General features: G+C 51.2%; 1 protein-coding gene across 2 annotated transcripts in view; it reads left to right on the forward strand.

Moving 5' to 3' along the window:
- Positions 1–10,209: 10,209 nt before the first annotated feature.
- The window catches only part of ATP10D (ATPase phospholipid transporting 10D (putative)), a 187,627-nt gene continuing 173,995 nt past the window's right edge, over positions 10,210–23,841 (forward strand). Inside the window, exon 1 of one of the 2 annotated variants that reach the window (XM_075347014.1) lies at positions 10,210–10,316. In XM_075347014.1, coding sequence (XP_075203129.1) covers positions 10,285–10,316 — 32 coding nt within the window. In that variant the 5' untranslated portion in view covers positions 10,210–10,284. The remainder of the gene's footprint in view (positions 10,317–23,841) is intronic. The other variant, XM_075347013.1, reaches the window with a different exon arrangement.

Consider the following 23,841-nt stretch of genomic DNA (forward strand, 5'->3'; position numbering starts at 1 on the left):
CGGTTCGCCCCTGCTAGCGAGGCCGCGATAGCGGACCTTCCCATTGGACCGGGAGGTTCTACGAGGCCAGACAAAGTTTCTTGGAAGACCTCATGGGATGCTCAAACCGGGAGCACCATCACAGAGGTGAAGGCGACCTATGCTACCCCGCCCATGCCAAGCCGTCCGGGGGTTGCTGTTTTCCCATGGGACACCCTGCAGCTTAACGCCGCCGCCACACCATTTGTTCCGGCGCCAGAGTCGGCCGAGGAGTTAGCCGGGCGTCTAGAGAAGGACCACCTGGGCTTCTTCTGGGACCCAGTCATCGTCTCGCCGGAGGAGTCGCGCCCCAGTGTTCCGCCCCCGAAGCCTGACCCCGTCCAAGAACGGCTCCTGGCTGAGACTGTTGCCCGGGAAATGCTGTTCGGTTCCGGTGGCGAGAAGTTAGCCCAGCAGTTTGTGACCGGGGTGGTAGTCAAGTTTAATCAGCAAGAGGGATACGGCTTCATCCGAGAAGTAGAGACCGGGGATGATTATTTTTATAACCGGGTTCATCTCGACGTCGAAGGACTCCCTAAGCGACTTCACACCCTTTGGCCGGGCGAAAAAGTCACCTTTCTGCCGGATGCCGGTAGCCGCGGCCTGTTTGCCGTCTGCGTCTCCCGCATGCCGACCACCCGGGAAGCGGAGCAGTGGCAGGAGGAGATAGAGTGGGAGGAGCAGCAAGAGCGGCGCCGGAGCCATGCCAAACCGCTCCTGCCCGCGCCTCCTCAGCCCCGGCGCGTCCTGGCTGCTGCCCCGGAAGCAGTGATGGAACCGGCTCCTGATCCGGAGAAGTTCCCAGCCGTGGTAGCGGTGACCCAAAACGTGACTAATAAGCCGGTCATTATGCTGGATGCACCACCACCATCCCGGGCAGGAACACCGTCACCGCCAAGAGGAGCTGCAGCAGCTGTGCCGGAGGAACCGTCCTACGCCCCGGTGTCTTTCAGGCGAATCCGCCGCCAACCAGGACAAACTCTGGGGGCCTACATCCAGGCTCAAGCGGAAGAATGGAAGAGAGCCTGGCCCCCAGAGTAAGTTGTTGCCTCCAGCACTTGCTGAGACCGGTGTTGTTCCAGACCGGCAGAAAGTTCCTCTGTTGTTGTAAAGTTTTACGGGCCTGTTGCCCCCAGCAAAGACCGGGAGCGCTCTTGAAGCCTCCGGGCACCTCCAGCGAAGACCGGGAGCGCTACTGAAGCCTCCGGGCACCCATCTAAGACCGGGAGCGCTGTTGAGCCTCCGGGCGCTATCCAGAGACCGGGAGCGCTGTTGCGCCATCAAGCGCCCCTCAAGACCGGGAGCGCCGCTGAACTGGTGCCGCTGTTGAGGACTGAACCGAAAGGTTTTTATGTGTTTATGTTTTTATGTGTTTAAGAGCCTTGCCGGGAGGCTCGGATTTTAAGAGGGGAGGCATGTAGTGGGTGGGCCTACCCCCTACTAGTCTAGCATAGATAACCCGGCACTGTTGTTATTAAAGATGTTTTACTATTGTTATATGATGTGTTAGGGCACCCCCTAGTGGCCGGGTGGGACGGCTGTTGCCACCGGGGAGGAGGAGTCGGCCGGATATCTAGGCAAGGTCTGAATGTGTGGGAGGAGAGAGGATCCGGGTCAGTGTGGCACCCCAGGGTTGCCACAGTAACAACACAGAGGGTTAACTCCCCACACACAACACCAAGACCTCCTGGCCAGAAGGGGGAGACCAAGCTGCTTCCCTGTACATTCTGCTGGGGGGAGGAAATGGTGAGGAGTAGTTTCAGTTTGGAAGTTCAGTGCAGAGCACTGAGGAGAAAGGATCTGTAGGTTGGAGGCTGGCTTTAGCTCACCTCAGGATCCACTGACCAATTCCAGGCCTAGCTGAGGGTCTGAGGGAAGGAGACAGAGTACACAGAGGAACATTCCTGGGAGACAGAGCATTGCAGAGCTCATCCCCAGTGGAGCACACAGGACGGGTGCTGGATCCGAGACTGCAGGTTACATACTGCACAGTTACCACCAGAGAAGTGAAGATTCCAGATCTTTCACCTGTACCACAGACACAAGCAACAAGCGCAGAGTTCAGGAACATACTAGTAAGGACTCGAGTTGCCTGTCAGGTCGGTACCGAGGAGCACAGGGCCGGCTGCATAGTTCACGCAGCAGCAGGGACACAGACACACAGTGCAGGCAAGGAAGCCAAAACGGCCCGGCTGGGTGGGAGAAGCCCTGAACCCCTCACAGACTCCGTGGACAGTACTCTGCTGAATACCATCACCAGTAAAAGACAAAGAAACTGCAAAACCGTGAGTCTGCCTGTTTATTGTGCTCGTGCCCTGCACTCCCCCCATAGACTAACATACTGCCCCGGGGAAAAGGCTCTACCCGTGGGGAGCCGTCCCATCTCAAGCTGCCTTCCATCACCCCGGAGGTTCTGCAGCAGCGGTGGTCATCTCTGATCACATTCCACGGGTGGCGTCACGAACACAACCCCCCTTTTTATTGTGGAACCAGGGAGCACAGACCGGGTCACGACACCGTGATCCCCTTTCCAGAAGCGACCCTTGGCCCGGTTCTGGGTATCCCCTTAACCCCTGGCGACACAACTTTGGCGTCACGAACAGGATGCGGACTGGACCCGGCTGCAACCCGGGTGACGTGTGCCTGTAAAGACTTATTGCATCGCATAAAAGACTTGCACTGTGAATTGTTGCAACAAAGAACGGACTTTAAACTTTGCAAAGATACCTGGAAAAATCCAAAAACATCATTGGTAAAATTTTCCAGGCGCCATCTTTAATCACGCCATTACCTGCTACGCGCGGGAAAACATCGCGCCTAAACTAAGACTCCGCCCACCGCTTGCAGAGGAGGTGCGCTCGGTGCTGCGACCCGAACGAAAACGCAGAAAAGAGTCCCAGGCTTGCTGTCAAAAAGACTGGTGAAATTAACTAAGGGGGCGCAAAGATGTCGCAGCAGGGAGACGCTGTTGTACCCGGCGGTGCAGCGGCACCTATCATGCCGTTCCTGATGCCGTACACCCCGGGTGCAGTGTGGCTGCCGCAGTACTCAGGTGAGCCCAACACACTTAATGACTTTATCGGAAAGCTAAAAATCTACTACAGCATGTACCCCCTGACAGAAGCTCAGCGTGTTGGTATGCTTATGGGACAGTTAACCGGCAATGCCCAGCGGGAGGCTACATCCTGGCCGGACGATGCAAAGGACACTGTAGAGCATATAATAGCTGGACTAAAAGCAGCTTTTGAATCCACTGCTGGCAGCCGGGCTAAAATGAGGTTCTTTGGATGCAAGCAAAAACCTAGAGAGAGCGCAAGAGACTTTGCCTTAAACTTGCAGGAGGCGCTCAGAGCACTTAAATTAGCAGAACCTGCCTTAGCCCCTGGAGCAGATAAGCTGCTGATAGACCAATTCCTGGATGGACTCTCATCCCCTTCCCACCGGGGACAACTGAGCATGATGGTGATCCAGGATCCAGGACTAACATTTGCCCAGCTAAAGGATAGAGCCATCCGCCTCCAGCAGGTGGAGGAGCCGCGGGATATAGACTCTGTTCAACACCTTACAGCGGCACCCCAGCAGCCAGTAGTGCCAGTGACATCGGCCATGTCAGCGGCTGCTGCTAACCACCTGGAGCCGATCACTAATGAGGCTCTCCATCAAAGGCTTGATGCCCTGACAGACACTGTTGCTTCCATGGCTAGAATCGTCCAGGAGCTGCGTGGATCCAAGTCTGCACCCAAGATTGAGCTGGCGACCAGCAAGGAGGATGTCCCATGGATGAGGCCTAGGAGATACCAAGCGACGAGAGGACGACCCAGCGACCGCTACCAGCCGGATGGACAGCCCATTTGCCGCCGTTGCAATGAGCCAGGTCACTTTGCCCGTGAATGTGCTTTAAATGGGGATCCCCTGGGGAGGCGGGCCGCTCCTCAGGAATGAACTCTCAAGGTCCTTCACCCTGGCACGACAAGTATGTGGGAGGACGTCCAGTCATCCCCGTCGTGCTGGATGGCATTCCGCTCAACGCCTTGCTGGACACTGGTTCCCAAATATCATCAATTCCGCATGTCCTTTATAAGAGGTACTGGGCTGATTCAGACGTTAGCAGTGGTCCATCTAATGTTGCATTGAATATATGGGCTAGCAATGGTGAATTAGTACCACAGGTTGGTTTCAGAGAAATGACCATTAAGATTGGGAGAGTAGAATTGCAGAATCAGGGTATTATCATTGTTGATGTTGACCGGCGAGAACGTGAACCAACTATGCTGCTAGGAATGAATGTAATTGAAAATTGTTTTGCAGAGGTAATTACTGTCTTGCAGCAGATCGTCGAGACTGCCAAACCTGGGCAACAGAGACTCCTGCAGAAGGAAATTAAAGCCTTGATGCTGAAGCAGCAGGTAGAAATGTCAGGAGGTGAAATTGGCAGTGCAAGGGTAAGTGACCCAATACCTATTGTAATTCCTCCCAAAACTGAAATGCTGGTCTGGTGTAGAGCCGCAATAGGCATCAGAGGGCGAGACTATCAGGCCCTGGTAGAACCTGTGTACTCAGACAGTAGGCCCACTGTACTGACGGCCAGAGGAATAGTTGAGGTACATCGGGGAAGAGTGCCAATACGCCTTCTAAATTGTGGGGAAGATGAGGTCACCCTACCAAAGTATGCTACCATGGCTAAGCTATATACGGTTGATAACAACGCCATCACCACCGTTGAGCCCTTGAAGCCGTCAAATCAGGCGGAGGACAATGGCTCAGAGGGAAAGCTGGAGGATTGGTGCCAAAAGCTACATGTAGGTACCGATTCTACACCCTCCCATCAAAAGCATGGAGTATACAGGGTAGTGAAAGAATATGAACAAATATTCAGCAAACACCCATTAGACTTTGGGCAGATCAAAGGGGTAGAGCACACTATACCCACTGGTAACCATCCACCAATAAAGGAGAGGTATAGACCAGTACCACCGGCTCACTACCAATGCGCCAAAGACATGCTCAAAGAAATGAAAGAAGCAGGGGTAATAAGAGACAGTTGTAGCCCCTGGGCAGCCCCACTAGTGCTAGTTAAGAAAAAAGATGGGACCATGAGGATGTGTGTAGACTACAGACGGATCAACCGCATTACACACAAGGATGCATACCCATTACCTAGGATAGAAGAGTCATTGGCTGCATTAAAATCCGCTACTTACTTTTCCACCCTAGATCTGACTAGTGGGTATTGGCAAGTTCCTGTGGCAGAGGCTGACAAGGAGAAGACAGCGTTCACCACGCCGATGGGCCTCTGTGAGTTCAATTGTATGCCGTTTGGACTCTGCAACGCACCTGGAACCTTCCAGCGACTGATGGAGTGCTGCCTAGGACATAAGAACTTTGAAACTGTCCTCCTGTACCTGGATGACGTCATAGTCTACTCCAAGACCTATGAACAGCATCTACAAGACCTGGCAGAAGTGTTTGAAGCCTTATCCGGATACGGCATGAAAATCAAGCCATCCAAGTGTCACCTTCTAAAGCCAAGGGTACAGTACCTGGGACATGTCGTGAGCTCAGAAGGGGTAGCACCAGATCCTGAAAAAGTTACCGTGATCAGAGATTGGCCGAGACCCACCAGCGTGAAAGAGGTGAGGCAATTCCTGGGACTGGTAGGCTACTATAGAAGATTTATAAAAGGGTTCACGAAGCTAGCAGCTCCCCTACAAGACATCCTGGTAGGACAGTCAAAGAAGTCTGCAGCCCGAAATCCTCCTTTCCAGTGGAGTGATGAGAGAGAAGAGTCCTTTAAGAAGTTGAAGTGGGCACTGACAGGAGAAGAGATTCTGGCATATCCAGATTACCATCAACCCTTCATTTTGTACACGGATGCCAGCAACGTAGGACTGGGAGCAGTATTGTCTCAAAAGCAGGAAGGCAAGGAGAAAGTTATTGCCTTTGCAAGCAGGAAGCTCCGGCCTACAGAAAGAAACCCAGAGAATTACAGCTCCTTCAAGTTAGAACTACTGGCAGTAGTTTGGGCTGTAACAGAGCGTTTCAAACACTACCTGGCAGCTGCAGAATTTACCATCTTTACTGACAACAATCCGTTGACCCACCTGGGACTCTGCAAAACTAGGTGCGCTGGAACAGCGATGGATAGCCCGACTGTCAAACTACAACTTTGTCATCAAGTACAGGGCAGGCCACAAGAATGGGAATGCAGATGCCTTATCCCGGATGCCACACTCGGGGAACGTGGAAGAGGAACCGGGAGGGGACTGGAAGAAATTGAGCTGCCGGCCTTTCACCGTCCTAAGATTGGGCAGTATCAACCGAGTGTCTACCAAAAACAACAGCAGGCAACTCTCAACCCATTAGCACACCACGGATGGGCTGACACACAAGACAGCGATCCAGCTGTGAAGCTAGTGAAAGAACTGCTTACACAACAAGGTGCATACCCTAATCAGAATGCCCCAGCTGAGACGCAACATCTCTGGAAGGAGAGAGGTAAATTGTTCCTGTACCAAGGGAAGCTCTGTAGAAGGCACACCAATCCAAAAACACATGAGTTGGTCTGGCAGATCATCGTGCCCAAGAGAGACGTCAAGATGGTTCTGGAAGCTTACCACGACGGTGCTGGTCATTTTGGTTGGAAAAAGTTGGAAGTGCTCTTAAGAGAAAGATTCTACTGGGTTGGCATGAGAAAATCAATTGAAGATTGGTGTAGAAAATGCGGACCGTGCAACCTCAGAAGAAAGGATCAACAGAACCAGAGAGCTCCACTCCAGTCCATAGTAACCAAGCAACCACTCGAGCTAGTCGCATTAGACCACGTCAAGTTGTCACCAAGCCGGTCTGGCTATGTCTATGCCTTAACCATCGTGGACCATTACTCACGCTTCTTAGTGGTGGTACCCGTGAAAGACCTTACAGCTAGAACAGCAGCTAAAGCATTCCAGACGTACTTTTGCAGACCCCATGGTTACCCAGAACAAGTCCTTGCAGATCAAGGTCCAGCTTTCGAATCACAGATCTTCCAAGAATTCTGCAACATGTATGGCTGTAAAAAGATCCGCACAACAGCATACCATCCCCAAACAAATGGCTTATGCGAGAAGATGAACCATATTGTGATTGACCTGTTGAAGACCTTACCAGAGTCAGAAAGAAATCAATGGCCAGAGAAATTGCCAGACTTGGTGGACTTGTACAATCATGTCCCGGTGAGTTCTACAAACTGCACCCCCGCTTACCTTATGCGTGCAAGGCCCGGTAAACTGCCAATTGATTTAGATATGGGAATTCTGAAGCCAGATGCAGAAATTCAAGAATCCAATTGGGATACCCTACGTCAGCAGCAGTATCGCCAAGTACAAGAGTGCGTAGAGAAAAGTCTCCAACAAGCTAGGGGAAGACAGGAGAGAAACTTCAACCAGCATGCTCTAGCAACCCCATTGCAACCTGGTGACCAAGTTCTCAAGAGGAAACGACGCACAAACAAATTGGATAATCAGTGGGAAACCACCCCATATACAGTCTTACCATCAAGTATGGATAATCCCAAAGTGTGTCTCATCAGTAAGGATGAAGGAAGGACATCAGCTGTCGTGTCAAGAGATCAACTCAAACCGTGTCCTGAAACCCTGAAGACACCAGAAGTCACCTTACCCATACAGGTACAACCTGTCAAGGAGGAAGAAGACGTGTTCCATACAGTCTTAGGAGATTTCCCAAAAACATGGCCAAATTACTATGGAGCAGTAGTAGTCCCAATGATCGCCTTCCCTCAAGTGGTGGAACCACAATCAGAACCCATACCACAAGAAGTCTCAAGACAAGAAGAACTGGAAGTTGAAACCGTAGAGGAAGAACAGATTCCTGGTCCCAGTGAGCTTGCCAGTCCTACAGTCAGCCCCCCATCCTCACAAGTACCAGAAACACCAAATAGGTACACTTCCACCCACACCATTATGCTAAGTACACCCAGTACACCAACAGTACGCAGATCACAGCGTAGTACTCAGGGTCAGATACCAGCAAGATATAAAGACTAATGTGGAATTGCATATAAAATGTACATATGTTATAATGTTTATATGAAAAACCGTAACAGTTTAGTGTACAGTAAAGGTGAGAGAAGAGTGGTGTAAGGTGGCAGCACGGAGAGTTACAACTTGATCACATTGTTGGTGGCCCGAGGGCCGTGAGGCCTACTGCACTTATGACCAGAGTAGAGACACCTTTAAGAAGTGTTTGTTGATTGAAATGTTTATTTAATTGCAACGTTAAGACCAAAAGCCCAGTACCTACAGAGACTATACTGTATGACCACTTACATATTTCTGAACATTTTGGACTCTTTTTGAGCTTTAAGGTTTTTGTATTTTTTCCTTTTGAGACTCTGTATATATATAATTGTTGTGATAACTTGTTTGTTTGTTTCACAGTCCCGGAGTACTGTTCTTCACTAAGGGGGAATGTGGCACCCCAGGGTTGCCACAGTAACAACACAGAGGGTTAACTCCCCACACACAACACCAAGACCTCCTGGCCAGAAGGGGGAGACCAAGCTGCTTCCCTGTACATTCTGCTGGGGGGAGGAAATGGTGAGGAGTAGTTTCAGTTTGGAAGTTCAGTGCAGAGCACTGAGGAGAAAGGATCTGTAGGTTGGAGGCTGGCTTTAGCTCACCTCAGGATCCACTGACCAATTCCAGGCCTAGCTGAGGGTCTGAGGGAAGGAGACAGAGTACACAGAGGAACATTCCTGGGAGACAGAGCATTGCAGAGCTCATCCCCAGTGGAGCACACAGGACGGGTGCTGGATCCGAGACTGCAGGTTACATACTGCACAGTTACCACCAGAGAAGTGAAGATTCCAGATCTTTCACCTGTACCACAGACACAAGCAACAAGCGCAGAGTTCAGGAACATACTAGTAAGGACTCGAGTTGCCTGTCAGGTCGGTACCGAGGAGCACAGGGCCGGCTGCATAGTTCACGCAGCAGCAGGGACACAGACACACAGTGCAGGCAAGGAAGCCAAAACGGCCCGGCTGGGTGGGAGAAGCCCTGAACCCCTCACAGACTCCGTGGACAGTACTCTGCTGAATACCATCACCAGTAAAAGACAAAGAAACTGCAAAACCGTGAGTCTGCCTGTTTATTGTGCTCGTGCCCTGCACTCCCCCCATAGACTAACATACTGCCCCGGGGAAAAGGCTCTACCCGTGGGGAGCCGTCCCATCTCAAGCTGCCTTCCATCACCCCGGAGGTTCTGCAGCAGCGGTGGTCATCTCTGATCACATTCCACGGGTGGCGTCACGAACACAACCCCCCTTTTTATTGTGGAACCAGGGAGCACAGACCGGGTCACGACACCGTGATCCCCTTTCCAGAAGCGACCCTTGGCCCGGTTCTGGGTATCCCCTTAACCCCTGGCGACACATCAGCGGAGAGTGAGCATCTGCAGCGGCAAGTGCGATTGTGTGAGCGGACCATCAAGGGACACCGGAGATCAGGAGGTGGACGTAACCTCAGAGCCTATTCTGCCGGTGTGGGTCCGGTGTATGCTTGGCTGAAGAGTGGGAGCCCGGAGGAAGTAGAGTACTTTGGGCATATCCCCACCAGAGGGTGCGTTTGGGCAGGTTGTCCCCAGCTCCACTAATATTGCCGGAATCCGCTGACCGGAGTGTTTTACCTTTGTGAAATAAATGTCGTTTTTATTGCATCTGGACTGTTGCCTACAGCCTCTTTGTGCATCGGCCGATGAAGATACCGACACACACTCTCTCAACATTAAAGAAGTGATGAAGCCAGGGATGTGCCTTGAATACAGTGCTGCCACGACTACACAGCCAGAGGCCTCCCTGGCGGGTCACTTCAACTGTATGAAGGATAGGCTGTGACTGTGTGAAGGATAGGCTGTGACTGTATGAAGCGCAGGCTGTGACTGTATGAAGCGCAGGCTGTGACTGTGTGAAGCGCAGGCTGTGACTGTGTGAAGCGCAGGCTGTGACTGTGTGAAGCGCAGGCTGTGACTTCTCTCGTTCCCAGTCCTCGGTGACTCCTGCCTGCCCCGTGCAGATGAGGAGCACAGCCTGCGCTCACAGAAGGCAGAGCCTGTGTGATGACGTTCCCGAGTAGCGGCCGCTGATTGGCTGAGACGCGCCTCCCCGGCTCGGGCTGCCGGAGCCGCTGCACTAGTCACCAGCTGAGGACGGAGACGCTTCCTCCGGTAGCGGCTGCACGAGTTCCCCTGAGACGGTGAAGCCTCGCGACCATGCACCGGACCGGCAGCCGCAGAGGAGCATGGTGAGCCAGCACGGGCGCAGATAACGCGGGGTGCTTACTGTCCTGCCGTGGGGATAAGATGCGGGGGTGCTGTGCGCGCAGCCCCTCTCACTGCCGGCAGCCCCTCTCACTGCCGGCAGCCCCTCTCACTGCCGGCAGCCCCTCTCACTGCCGGCAGCCCCTCTCACTGCCGGCAGCCCCTCTCACTGCCGGCAGCCCCTCTCACTGCCGGCAGCCCCTCTCACTGCCGGCAGCCCCTCTCACTGCCGGCAGCCCCTCTCACTGCCGGCAGCCCCTCTGTGCGGTGTTTACCTCCGAGCCGCAGTGTGTGGCTATGGAGCAATCATTTCCGACCGCAGCACAACATAGCGGACATGAGGAGTCGGGGGGCTCCCAGCTGCGCCTGACTCTCGGGGCTGGGCTTTCCGTTGTTGTTTAAGCAGATATTTAAAGCTAAATTATATTTTGCTATTCGGTTTCATTCTAAAACGTGCATTATTTACCTTCTGTAGCCTTTGTGTTGGCTACAGAATGAGTAAACTGTGGCCCCATCAGTGAGCGCATTCTAAGTGACTGACAGTGTGTCCCTCTAATGTCTTTTTCTGGTTTTTGACCAGAAACTACTTCAAAAAAGCAAATCAGTGATGAATCCACCCCACCCCCCCTCCAGAAAGTGGACAACTCCCATAATTGTGATTTTATACATAGTTTTGATTTGAAAAAAATTACATTTTTTTTTTTGTGGTTTTAAAGTCCTCATACAATCACCATATCAAAGTCTCCTTTGTGCCAGCTAGTCTGTGTCCTAAAATGATGCCCATAGGGACAATACGTGCGCAGCAGCTGTGGTCATCGGCTTCCACCATGTCGTCCTTCTATTACGTGTCACTACTAGGCGTGAGCGGACCTGCATATGTTCGGGTTTGGCCGAGACTTTAAAGGGAACCTGTCAGGTCCAATATATCCCCAGAACGGCTCATCCCTGCCTAACCCTCCCTGTATACACTAGCATAGATAAAGAGATCTTTAGAAAAAGTATTTCTAAAAATCTTTCACCGTATGCTACTGAGCAAGCGGACTAGTCTCTGGGCGTTAGTTCCTCGGCCAGTCGCCCCCATTAGCATGTTCGTATGCCCCTGTGGGCGTGCTATCATGCTAATGAATGTGCAGCATCACAGGATGATCTCACTCACCTCTCCGCCGCCATTGCTAGATTTCGGCTCAGTGTGGATGACCCCGGAGGTTCGGTCATGTGCACTACTTCAGTTTGAAGCCAAGACGCGTACACCCGGCTTCATAGTGTGCATGACCCAAACTCCGGGGTCATGCGCGCTGAGCCGGAATCCAGCGTCGGACGCGATGGCTGCGGAGAGTGAGATCATCCTGTGATGCTGCGTTTTCATTAGCATGATAGCACACGCACAGGGGCATACTAACATGTTAATGGGGGCGACTGGCCGGGGAACTAACACCCAGGGGACTAGTCCCCTCCCTCATTAGCATATGGTAAAGGATCTTTAGAAATATTTTTTCTAAAGATCCCTTTTTTCTATGCTAATGTATACAGGGACGGTTATGGAGGGATTAGCAGTATGCACCCAGAACTGCTCGTGGTTCTGTGCATATTGCACCTGACAGGTTCCCTTTAAAAAGTTCATTTTGGGATCCGAACTTGACCCCAGACAACGAACCCCATACAAGTCAATGGGGACCTGAACTTCTGTGCTGTAGAATGGTTGTAGTAAAAGGTGTAGGTGGCTGAAAAAGGAAGCAAAATGGAGGTAAGAGCAGGACAATTATACTTACCGAGTCCCCCTGAAGATAATCCAGCAGTCAGACTTTTTTCTGAGTCCACTCATTAAACTACATGAATATTCACTGCTTCACCTGCCCACCCTCTGTGTCAGTGTCAGTGATTGGTTGTAGTCAGTCTGCTGTATTGTAGTGTAAAAATAAATAAAAAAAAATTATGTGGGCTCCCCCTTATTTTGCCAACAAGCCAAGATAAAGCAGCAGCTGCGGGCTGATACCATTGTGGAAAAGGGCCAATATCTATTGTCTTTCCCTGCCTGATAATACCAGCCTCCAGCTGTCAGCTTTACATTGGCTGGTTGTCAAAAATAAGGGGGAGCCCACATCTATATATATAATTGCCTTATTCTGTCTGTCTGTCATGCTCCAAAATTGTGTCACGGTGACAGTGTCACCGTGACATGTCCTTACGGTGACACAAAGCTGATTGGCCGCTGGGTTCGCCATGGCCCCGCCCCCCCACACGGATTGGCCTCTCGCCCCGGCTGCGCCCCCACACGGATTGGCCAGCCGCTCGCCCAGGCTCTGCCCCACCCACAGATTGGCCTCTCGCCCCGGCACCCTGCAGGCATTGGCAACTCGCCCACGCCACGCCCCGCCCCCCTCACGCAATAGACGTTAGCTCTCGTCCCCCCCGCATTGCCCGAACTGACACGGTCACGGAGCCACGAATCCCAGGTGAGTACTGTACTCCCCCACCCTTTCCCCCCTCCCCAACGGGAGCCCACATCAGCGTACGCCGCCGCCGTATGCTGGTGTGGGCTCCCGTGTGAGCGGGGGACGTGTTGCGCTGGTAACCATGCTTGCATAGTTACCAGTAAATCAAGGTCCTGCAGCGGCGCGACTTCCACACGCACAAACATAACAGCACACACACACACACGCATACACACACACATCAGATCGCACTCACTCTCACACACACCTCACACACACCTCACACACACCTCACACACACCTCACACACACCTCACACACACCTCACACACACCTCACACACACCTCACACACACCTCACACACACCTCACACACACCTCACACACACCTCACACACACCTCACACACACCTCACACACACCTCACACACACCTCACACACACCTCACACACACCTCACACACACCTCACACACACCTCACACACACCTCACACACACCTCACACACACCTCACACACACCTCACACACACCTCACACACACCTCACACACACCTCACACACACATACTCACAGCATCCGGCGATATCGCTTGCTTCTCGGCCTCGATACTGTGCTGTTGTGATCTTCCAGGACCTGACGGAGGATCACATGGCCAGAGGCATGTGGTATGTCCGGATGTTGTGAGTATCAGCGCGTATGTGCGATATCGTCAGTGTCTGTGAGTGGATGCGATCGGGTGTGTGTGAGTGGATGCGATCGGGTGTGTGTGAGTGGATGCGAGGGGCTGAGGCTGGGGACAGAGAGGGGCTGAGGCTGGGGACAGAGAGGGGCTGAGGCTGGGGACAGAGAGGGGCTGAGGCTGGGGACAGAGAGGGGCTGAGGCTGGGGACAGAGAGGGGCTGGGGACAGAGAGGGGCTGAGGCTGGGGACAGAGAGGGGCTGAGGCTGGGGACAGAGAGGGGCTGAGGCTGGGGACAGAGAGGGGCTGAGGCTGGGGACAGAGAGGGGCTGAGGCTGGGGACAGAGAGGGGCTGAGGCTGGGGACAGAGAGGGGCTGAGGCTGGGGACAGAGAGGGGCTGAGGCTGGGGACAGAGAGGGGCTGAGGCTGGGGACAGAGAGGGGCTGAGGCTGGGGACAGAGAGGGGCTGAGGCTGGGGACAGAGGGGCTGAGGCTGGGGACAGAGAGGGGCTGAGGCTGGGGACAGAGAGGGGCTGAGGCTGGGGACAGAGAGGGGCTGAGGCTGGGGACAGAGAGGGGCTGAGGCTGGGGACAGAGAGGGGCTGAGGCTGGGGACAGAGAGGGGCTGAGGCTGGGGACAGAGAGGGGCTGAGGCTGGGGACAGAGAGGGGCTGAGGCTGGGGACAGAGAGGGGCTGAGGCTGGGGACAGAGAGGGGCTGAGGCTGGGGACAGAGAGGGGCTGAGGCTGGGGACAGAGAGGGGCTGAGGCTGGGGACAGAGAGGGGCTGAGGCTGGGGACAGAGAGGGGCTGAGGCTGGGGACAGAGAGGGGCTGAGGCTGGGGACAGAGAGGGGCTGAGGCTGGGGACAGAGAGGGGCTGAGGCTGGGGACAGAGAGGGGCTGAGGCTGGGGACAGAGAGGGGCTGAGGCTGGGGACAGAGAGGGGCTGAGGCTGGGGACAGAGAGGGGCTGAGGCTGGGGACAGAGAGGGGCTGAGGCTGGGGACAGAGAGGGGCTGAGGCTGGGGACAGAGAGGGGCTGAGGCTGGGGACAGAGAGGGGCTGAGGCTGGGGACAGAGAGGGGCTGAGGCTGGGGACAGAGAGGGGCTGAGGCTGGGGACAGAGAGGGGCTGAGGCTGGGGACAGAGAGGGGCTGAGGCTGGGGACAGAGAGGGGCTGAGGCTGGGGACAGAGAGGGGCTGAGGCTGGGGACAGAGAGGGGCTGAGGCTGGGGACAGAGAGGGGCTGAGGCTGGGGACAGAGAGGGGCTGAGGCTGGGGACAGAGAGGGGCTGAGGCTGGGGACAGAGAGGGGCTGAGGCTGGGGACAGAGAGGGGCTGAGGCTGGGGACAGAGAGGGGCTGAGGCTGGGGACAGAGAGGGGCTGAGGCTGGGGACAGAGAGGGGCTGAGGCTGGGGACAGAGAGGGGCTGAGGCTGGGGACAGAGAGGGGCTGAGGCTGGGGACAGAGAGGGGCTGAGGCTGGGGACAGAGAGGGGCTGAGGCTGGGGACAGAGAGGGGCTGAGGCTGGGGACAGAGAGGGGCTGAGGCTGGGGACAGAGAGGGGCTGAGGCTGGGGACAGAGAGGGGCTGAGGCTGGGGACAGAGAGGGGCTGAGGCTGGGGACAGAGAGGGGCTGAGGCTGGGGACAGAGAGGGGCTGAGGCTGGGGACAGAGAGGGGCTGAGGCTGGGGACAGAGAGGGGCTGAGGCTGGGGACAGAGAGGGGCTGAGGCTGGGGACAGAGAGGGGCTGAGGCTGGGGACAGAGAGGGGCTGAGGCTGGGGACAGAGAGGGGCTGAGGCTGGGGACAGAGAGGGGCTGAGGCTGGGGACAGAGAGGGGCTGAGGCTGGGGACAGAGAGGGGCTGAGGCTGGGGACAGAGAGGGGCTGAGGCTGGGGACAGAGAGGGGCTGAGGCTGGGGACAGAGAGGGGCTGAGGCTGGGGACAGAGAGGGGCTGAGGCTGGGGACAGAGAGGGGCTGAGGCTGGGGACAGAGAGGGGCTGAGGCTGGGGACAGAGAGGGGCTGAGGCTGGGGACAGAGAGGGGCTGAGGCTGGGGACAGAGAGGGGCTGAGGCTGGGGACAGAGAGGGGCTGAGGCTGGGGACAGAGAGGGGCTGAGGCTGGGGACAGAGAGGGGCTGAGGCTGGGGACAGAGAGGGGCTGAGGCTGGGGACAGAGAGGGGCTGAGGCTGGGGACAGAGAGGGGCTGAGGCTGGGGACAGAGAGGGGCTGAGGCTGGGGACAGAGAGGGGCTGAGGCTGGGGACAGAGAGGGGCTGAGGCTGGGGACAGAGAGGGGCTGAGGCTGGGGACAGAGGGCTGATGCTGGTGCAGCATGGGGGATGGATTACAATGGGGAGTGCGCAGCATGGCGGATGGAGCACGTTTGGGAGTGCGCAGCATGGCGGATGGAGCACGTTTGGGAGTGCGCAGCATGGCGGATGGAGCACGTTTGGGAGTGCGCAGCATGGCGGATGGAGCACGTTTTGGGAGTGCGCAGCATGGCGGATGGAGCACGTTTTGGGAGTGCGCAGCATGGCGGATGGAGCACGTTTTGGGAGTGCGCAGCATGGCGGATGGAGCACGTTTTGGGAGTGCGCAGCATGGCGGATGGAGCACGTTTTGGGAGTGCGCAGCATGGCGGATGGTGCACGTTTTGGGAGTGCGCAGCATGGCGGATGGAGCACGATGGGAAGTGCGCAGCATGGGAGATGGAGCACGATGGGGAGTGCGCTGCATGGGGGATGGAGCACGATGGGAAGTGCACAACACACCACACACACACACACTGGGAACCACAAACAACTGCCCTACACAGACACCTACACACACAGACAACGCTGCACACACACAACACCCAACACACAAACACCGCGGCACACACAAATATACGCACATACCGCACAATACACACATTGCACAAAACATACCTCCCCCCAAAACACACCACACACACACAAACCGCGCAACACACAACGCTACAGACACACAGCGCTCCACAAACAACGCAACACACATACAACACCGCTCTCACCCCCGTCACACCCAGACAACACCCAGAACACGTACAGCGCCTACACAAACACTTGGTAACTACACACAACATGTATATATATATATATATATATATATATATATATATATATATAACAAAAATCATACATGAACTACACAATACGTAAATTCTAGAATACCCGATGCGTAGAATCGGGCCACCTTCTAGTTTTAAATAATTGCAAAAAACTACATCCGGTCCCCTCATTTTTGATAACCAGCGCAGATTAAGCAGACAGCTGGGGGCTTCTATTGTCAGGCTGGGATGGTCCATGCTCTGTCTCTTTACCTGGTTCATCCCAATTGCCCTGGTGCGGTGGCATTTGGGGTAATATATAGGGTTGATGATAGATGTGATATGTCAAATATCACAGCTGTCATCATGCTGTGGGTTATTAATGAATAAGTGTCTATGAGATAACTAACATTACTAACCCATCCTTTATTTGTAATAAAAAAAGACACCCTCTTTCACCCATTTTTTAACCCCAAAAACACCGCAGCAGGTCCGATGTAATCCAAAACGAGGTCCTACGCAGATGCTACATCTGGAGACCGCAGTGACCGAAGAATGTGTGACTGCTCACTGCAGCCTCCTGAACACTGAGGTCAGCGTAGGAGCCGCCAGATGTGAGAAGCGGGGACGTCAGTGAGGTCACCGAATTACACAGCTGACGGTTTTCACGCTGTCCTCTTCGTGTGAGCCGTGCAGCTGTTAACGCCGTGAACTGTGGTAACCTCACTGACGTCACCGCAGATCACGTGGTGTGCTGGCCAATCAGACGTTGGGGGGTTCAGCACCAGATACTAGGTGTCCGGTACAAGCCCCGAATGTTAATATTCGGGCTCGCCCATCCTTAGTCATTTATCCACATTTCCAGTGGGGTCCCCTGACTGTGAACGTTATCCCCTGTCTGTTGCATAGGGAGTAACTCACTATTTTGGGAATAAATCTTCAATCCCCTTAATTAAAACGTTTCTCAATCAAAAGTAGGTTCCTGTCCATGTCTGAATCTCTGCAGCGCACGGCTCATTCACAGCCCAGGCCCGGTCAGTAATGTCAGTACGCATAGCCCCATTGCACTCTGCATTTTCACACTCTGCCCTCCTCTGCCCAATTCATGAACTACTCAGCACCAAACATCATCCTGACCCCAGACATTGATGATGATACATTGAAAGGCCATGTGGGGGTCATTATTACAGACTGAGAGGATGACCCCAATATAGAAAGCAATATAAGGGGCACCTTGAGTAGTGCAAGTTACTAGCAAAAATGTATTGGGGAGACCTATCCTTTGCATAGGAAGTTTAATCCTACAAAACCTCCTTGATAGTTCTTCTGTGGCCAAATTAGCATATTATGTAAAAGGGGTTATCAGCCTGAAAATGTTCTCAGTGTTGAAAGACGTCATACAAATAGCAACGGGGGGCAAAAAGCCAGAGAAACAAACGCTTTTTGCCCCCCGTTGCTATTTGTTTGATCTCTTAATAAGGGGGTTTTGAAGGTAATTGCTATTTTGCTTGAAAGACGTCATGGCCAAAGTCTTGGCACCCTTGAAAATGGAAGATTTCACCCAGAAAATTATTGCCCAGGAAAATAAATGAGAAAATCAGCTCACCGAGTTGCTGTAATCCGCTGTATATGTGGATCCGCGCACGGAAGCCTAGGCTGCCAGTCTCATATTCAGGATGAAACATGGCCGTGTTTTTTTCCATCTCCTATATAAGAAAGTCCTTGGTTACCCCTCTCCACACACAGCAGTTTTTAATTGCAGTGAGATGACACACAGTTAGGGTCATAGAGCTAGGGACCCCAATATAGAGATATACCTTGACGAGGTTTTGGGGCTCAGTTACATTGATCAATGCGATTGCTAAATATCTCCTTTTTCCTAATATTCATGGCAGGTATGCATTTCATTATTCTCACTTTCAAGTTAGCAAGTGGCATTTTTCATTGTATGCTTCAATGTTTTTCGGTATGCTTATAGCATTATACTATTATCTAACTTTGATGTGCAGCCTTATCCTTATGTACTATGTATTTTTTTGGCTTGCACTCATAATATATATATTAGTGCTCACTTCAGTTATCCTATTTAGTATGTTTTTCTCCATTATCAGGATGCAAAGGGTCAATTCAAGCCTATGGGTCTGTTATCACGTACAGCACACACATGGCATAGTTCCTGTAAATCGGCGTAGCTGTACGTCCAGGTGGCAACCAAGCTCCTGCAGCAGTGGCCAACATCTCCCCCTCTTCATCTGTTTAGCCCCCTAGATACCACGGTCCATTGTTGTGAGATGCAGTCGTGGGGTGCTAATGGTTGAAGTTTTCATGAACACTGGATGTTAGACTGCCAGATATGCTGGCCTGTTAGGCCCTGCCATAAGTAGGATCCAACAGACGGTGTAAGGCCGTGTTGTTCGTATGAGTTATCGCCGTGTTTTTCAAGGATGCCTCATGTGCCCATTACAACCTATGAATTTATTCACATATCCATGTTTTTTCACCCATTGTGTGTCCATGCAAAACTCACATGTCCATTTTTTTCTGGTATCATGGATGAAAAGGGGTAATACAGATATATGGGACTGTTAAAAACACGTTGAATACACGGATGGCATCATCGTTTTGTGCACTGTATGTGTTTAACATTGCAAAGCATAGGAGAAGCTTTATAATTTTTGTCATACATGAAAGTTACTGATAACATATATATATATATATATATATATATACACACACACACACACACACACACACACACACACACACACACACACACACACACACACACACACACACACACACACACACACACACACACACACACAGCGGTGACTGAAGCCGCACGTTGGACTGAAAGCCGGAAGCTGCTGGGAGGAGTAAAAGTCATCTCCTCCTGGTCACCGGGGTCTCGCTGCAGGCATCGGGCAGATTTAAAACCTTACTAACCTGCAGATTAATCCCATATCTGCAAGTTAATAGCATTTGTGGGCTGGTTCCTTTTATAAAATTACACATATTTGCTGTTACCGTGATTGGGATGAAAGGGAACCTGTCACCAGATTTGGCGGTTATAATCTGCGGCCACCACCAGTGAGCTCTTATACACAGCATTCTAAAATACTATATATAAGAGCTCAGGCTGCGCTGTAGAACTTAAAAAAACAAACAAACCCCTTTATAATACTAACCTAGGGGGCGGTGTAGTCCAATGGGCGCCTCTTTGCTGCGATCTTCGTCATCTTATCCAGCCTAGGCCGGCCGGCATTGCGGTCCTGCGCAGGTGCACTTTGATCTTCCCTGCTGAGGGCAGATCAAAGTACTGTAATGCGCAGGCGTGAGGAAAGGTTAAAGATCACCCACGCATGCGCACTACAATACAAAGTGCACCTGTGTGGGACCTCAATGCCAGCATCATGCACATGTACCTCCGAAGGAGGACGACAATCACCGCAGAGAGGAGGGGCTGGAACGGAAAGCAGCGACTCCCATCGCACTGGACCGCCCCCCAGGTGAGTATTATAAAAGTGTTTTCTACGTTATACAGAGCGGCCTGGGCTCTTATATACCTTATTTTAGAATGCTGTAAACAAGAACCCACTGGTGGTGGCCGCAGCTTATAGTCACCAAATCTAATAACAGGTTCCCTTTAACCCTTTAACCAGCAGTGACCACTAAAATATAAAGTATCATGCCGCTGCAGAAAAATGCTATTGCTTTCACTTCTATCGACAGAAAAATAAGTTACAGCTCTTACAATATGGCAGTACATTTTTTTTTTTTACTTCAAAATTGTTATTAGGGACCAAAAGTAACAATAGATAAAAATATAAATCCATTATCACCGGCATCATACTGCCCCCGAATAATATATCTGCATTATCACTTTTACTGTGCGTAAATAAATCTGTTCTTTTCTGGGGATTTGTTCATTCTGCCTCCCAAAATATCACAGTAAGGCTCGGTTCACACTTATCTTGTGCTCTACACAGGATCTCTAGATCTCCGAAAAGCCTGATTTATGCAAACCCCCCAATGGAACATTCACTATAATGAGGCAGATAGATACACTTTACACCACATCTGGACTCTTTCTCAACAGTGCTCCATCCTTTTAGGCATGTAATAAAAGCACAGTTGGACACCCTTTTGTGCTTACTCTAAAGACGGACACCATTGGAGAAGCTCTCTTACTGATAGTGACCAGGTCACCACACTTCATTGTTGACTGCCTATACCCACAGCACGGTCCTCCTTATCTCCATCATCATCTTGTGAGTGATATACATTCATAAAATACAGCAAATTTCTGATGAAGGTCTATGATTGACCGAAACATCAACTAGCTGTTTATTACGGACTATTCCTGGCTGTCAATATATTCACATCCTTTACAAAGCAGCCAATTGATTGCCAAGTTTTACTACTACTAATAATCACGGATCATATTCCTCATCTGGTACCTAATCACCTGTTTCTGGAGAGCCATATATGTTTCATCATCCCCTGGAAAGACCGACATATAGACTCCAAAGTGACTTCATCTGGCTCAGTACAGTAAATGGTTCCAGTACAGTTCTGTCTGAATTGTGTGTTTTGCGGATTTATACAACCCCGACGTACGTTTTTGCGGGAAAAAGTAACATTTTCATTTTTTCCTTCCACATTGCTTTGGTTCCTGTGAAGCACCGAAAGGGTTAATAAGCTTCTTGGATGTGGTTTTCAGCAGTGTGAGGTGAACAATTTTTAGAATGGTGTCACTTTGGGGTATTTCCTGTCTCCTAGGCCTCTCAAAGTCACTTCAAATGTGATGCGTTCCCTAAAAAAAATGGTTTGTAAATTTTTTTGTAAAAATGAGAAATTGCTGCTCAACTTTGAACCCTGCTAACTTCTTTACCAAAAAAATGGTATTTCAAAAATTGTACTGATGTAAAGTAGACATGTGGGAAATGTTATTTATTAACTATTTTATGTGACATAACTCTCTGGTTTAAGGGCATAAAAATTCATAGTTTGAAAATCGCAACATTTTCAAAATTTTATCCAAATTTCCAATAATGCCACAAATAAATGCAAAACCTATCGTCCTAAATCTATTACTAATATGAAGTACAATATGCCATGAAAAGGCAATCTCAGAATCACCGAGATCCGTTGAAGCGTTCGAGTTATAACCTGTCAAAGTGACAGTGGTCCGAATTGACAAAAATGGTCCGAATTGACAAAAATTGACCTGGTCATGAAAGTGAAAAGAGGCTGGGGGGAGGGGTGGTAAAGGGGTTAAAGATAGAAACATTCAGAGTTCAAATATTTGCATTTTCTTTCTTACAAATTTTCATCACTTTTCAGATTTTTTTTATAAAAGAACAAAAATCTTAGTAACCTAAATTTATGACTAACATAAAGTACAAAATGTCACCAACTAGCATTCCCAGAATTACTGGAGCGCTCCATCATTATTTCCATATGAAGTGACACATGTCAGGATCAAGAAGGTGAAAACTGGCTTCATGTCCACACACAGTACACACTGGAGTGTATGCCTAATCAGGACTGAATCTTGTCTATCGTATGTCTTTTACTTCTGTATTTTGAGAATTGTTGATCATTAAACTGTATTGTTCGTAGGGTCATTGTAACCTCTAAGTATTTACAAAGGAACAACTCCCCTCCCCCTTCCAGCAATTTACTTTCAGTCCTGGCTAAGGCTGCTTTCACACATCCGGTTTTTGCAGTGCAGCTCAATCCGGCTCAAAAACCTGTGCAACGCATGCGGCGAAAAAACCGGATCCGTTGCATAAGTTTTTCCATGCGGCCCATCCGTTTTTTGACGGATGCGGCTTGATACTGAGCATGCGCAGTGCAAAAAAAAAAACGCATCCAGCTGCCGGATGTGGTTTTTGCCACAGGACGCCGCATCCGGCATCCATAGGCTTGCATTGTAAATCACGGCGAGATGCGTTTTTTTCGCTGCACAAAAAAACGTGCCAGGCAACGTTACATCCGGCCGCCGCATGGGCTAAATATCCCGCATCTGGCAAAAAACGGACGCAGCGCAAGGCCATGCGGCACAATACGGCGCTAATGCAAGAAAATGCTAATGCAGAAAAAAACGCAACCGGCGGCAAAAAAAAAGGTTGCGTTTTTTCTGCAAAGCGCCATATTGTGCCGCTCAGCAAAAACCGGATGTGTGAAAGCAGCCTAAGCTAAAGCTCAAAGCGCAGAATAAAGCAAGTAATAATCAAAATCATGTGGCTACACAAGAGTGATCAAAGTAGGTTACCTCTGTCCAAACCTAAGGGTAAGTTCACACAGTGCGTTTTTCGCGGCGGTTTTGTGCGTTTTTGGCCTCAAAACTGCATGGCTTTGCTTCCCCAGCAAAGTCTGAGTTTTCATTTTTGCTGTCCGCACACAACTTTTTTTTTTTTTTTTTTTTTTTTTAAGCTACGTTTTTGAGCTTAAAAAAAAAAAATGGACATGTCAATTCTTTCTTGCGTTTTTCTGCGTTTTCCCCCCATGGAATGCATTAGAAAAACGCAGCCAAAAACTCACCTCCCATGCGTTTTTTGCCGTGTTTTTTGCCACGGGTGCGTTTTTGTGCTTTCTTAGCGGCCAAAAACGCAGCATCAAAAAAACGCAGCATGTGCACATAGCCTTATAGAGGAAAAAGTTCAATGCATTTTTGGATTTTGGTAGGTGCTTATTTTTTGTCAGGGTGTGTTTTATTTGTTTTAAAGGGAACCTGTCAGCAGATTTGGCCCCTATAACCTGCGGCCACCACCAGGGGGTTCTTATATACAGCATTCTAACATACTGTATATAAGAGATCCCAGGTTGCTGTGTAGAACGTAAAAATCACTTTATAATGCTCACCTAAATGGCCGCTGCGGTGGAGTTGGGTCATATGGGCGTCTTCGTTCTCCGATGCCGGCGCCTCCTCTTTTGGCCATCTTTGCCGTCCTTCTTCTGAAGCCGGGGTGCATGACTTGTCCTAAGTCATCCACACTCACCGGCATTGAGGTCCTGCACAGGCGCATTTTGATCTCCGTTGAGCAGGGCAGATCAAAGTATTGTAGTACACCTGCGCGGGAATTGGCGAGTGTGTATGACGTAGGACGCATCATGCACACAGGCTTCAGAAGGAGGACGAAGATGGCCGAAAGAGGAGGCATCGGAGAACGGAGACGCCCATATGGCCCAAGTCCACCATAGCGACAAATTAGGTAAGTATCATAAAGTCATTTTACGTTCTACACAGCGGTCTGGGCTCTTATATACAGCATGTTAGAACGCTGTATATAAGAGCCCACTGGAGGTGGCCGC

This window comes from Anomaloglossus baeobatrachus, chromosome 1, assembly GCF_048569485.1.
Source record: "Anomaloglossus baeobatrachus isolate aAnoBae1 chromosome 1, aAnoBae1.hap1, whole genome shotgun sequence".
Taxonomy (NCBI): domain Eukaryota; kingdom Metazoa; phylum Chordata; class Amphibia; order Anura; family Aromobatidae; genus Anomaloglossus; species Anomaloglossus baeobatrachus.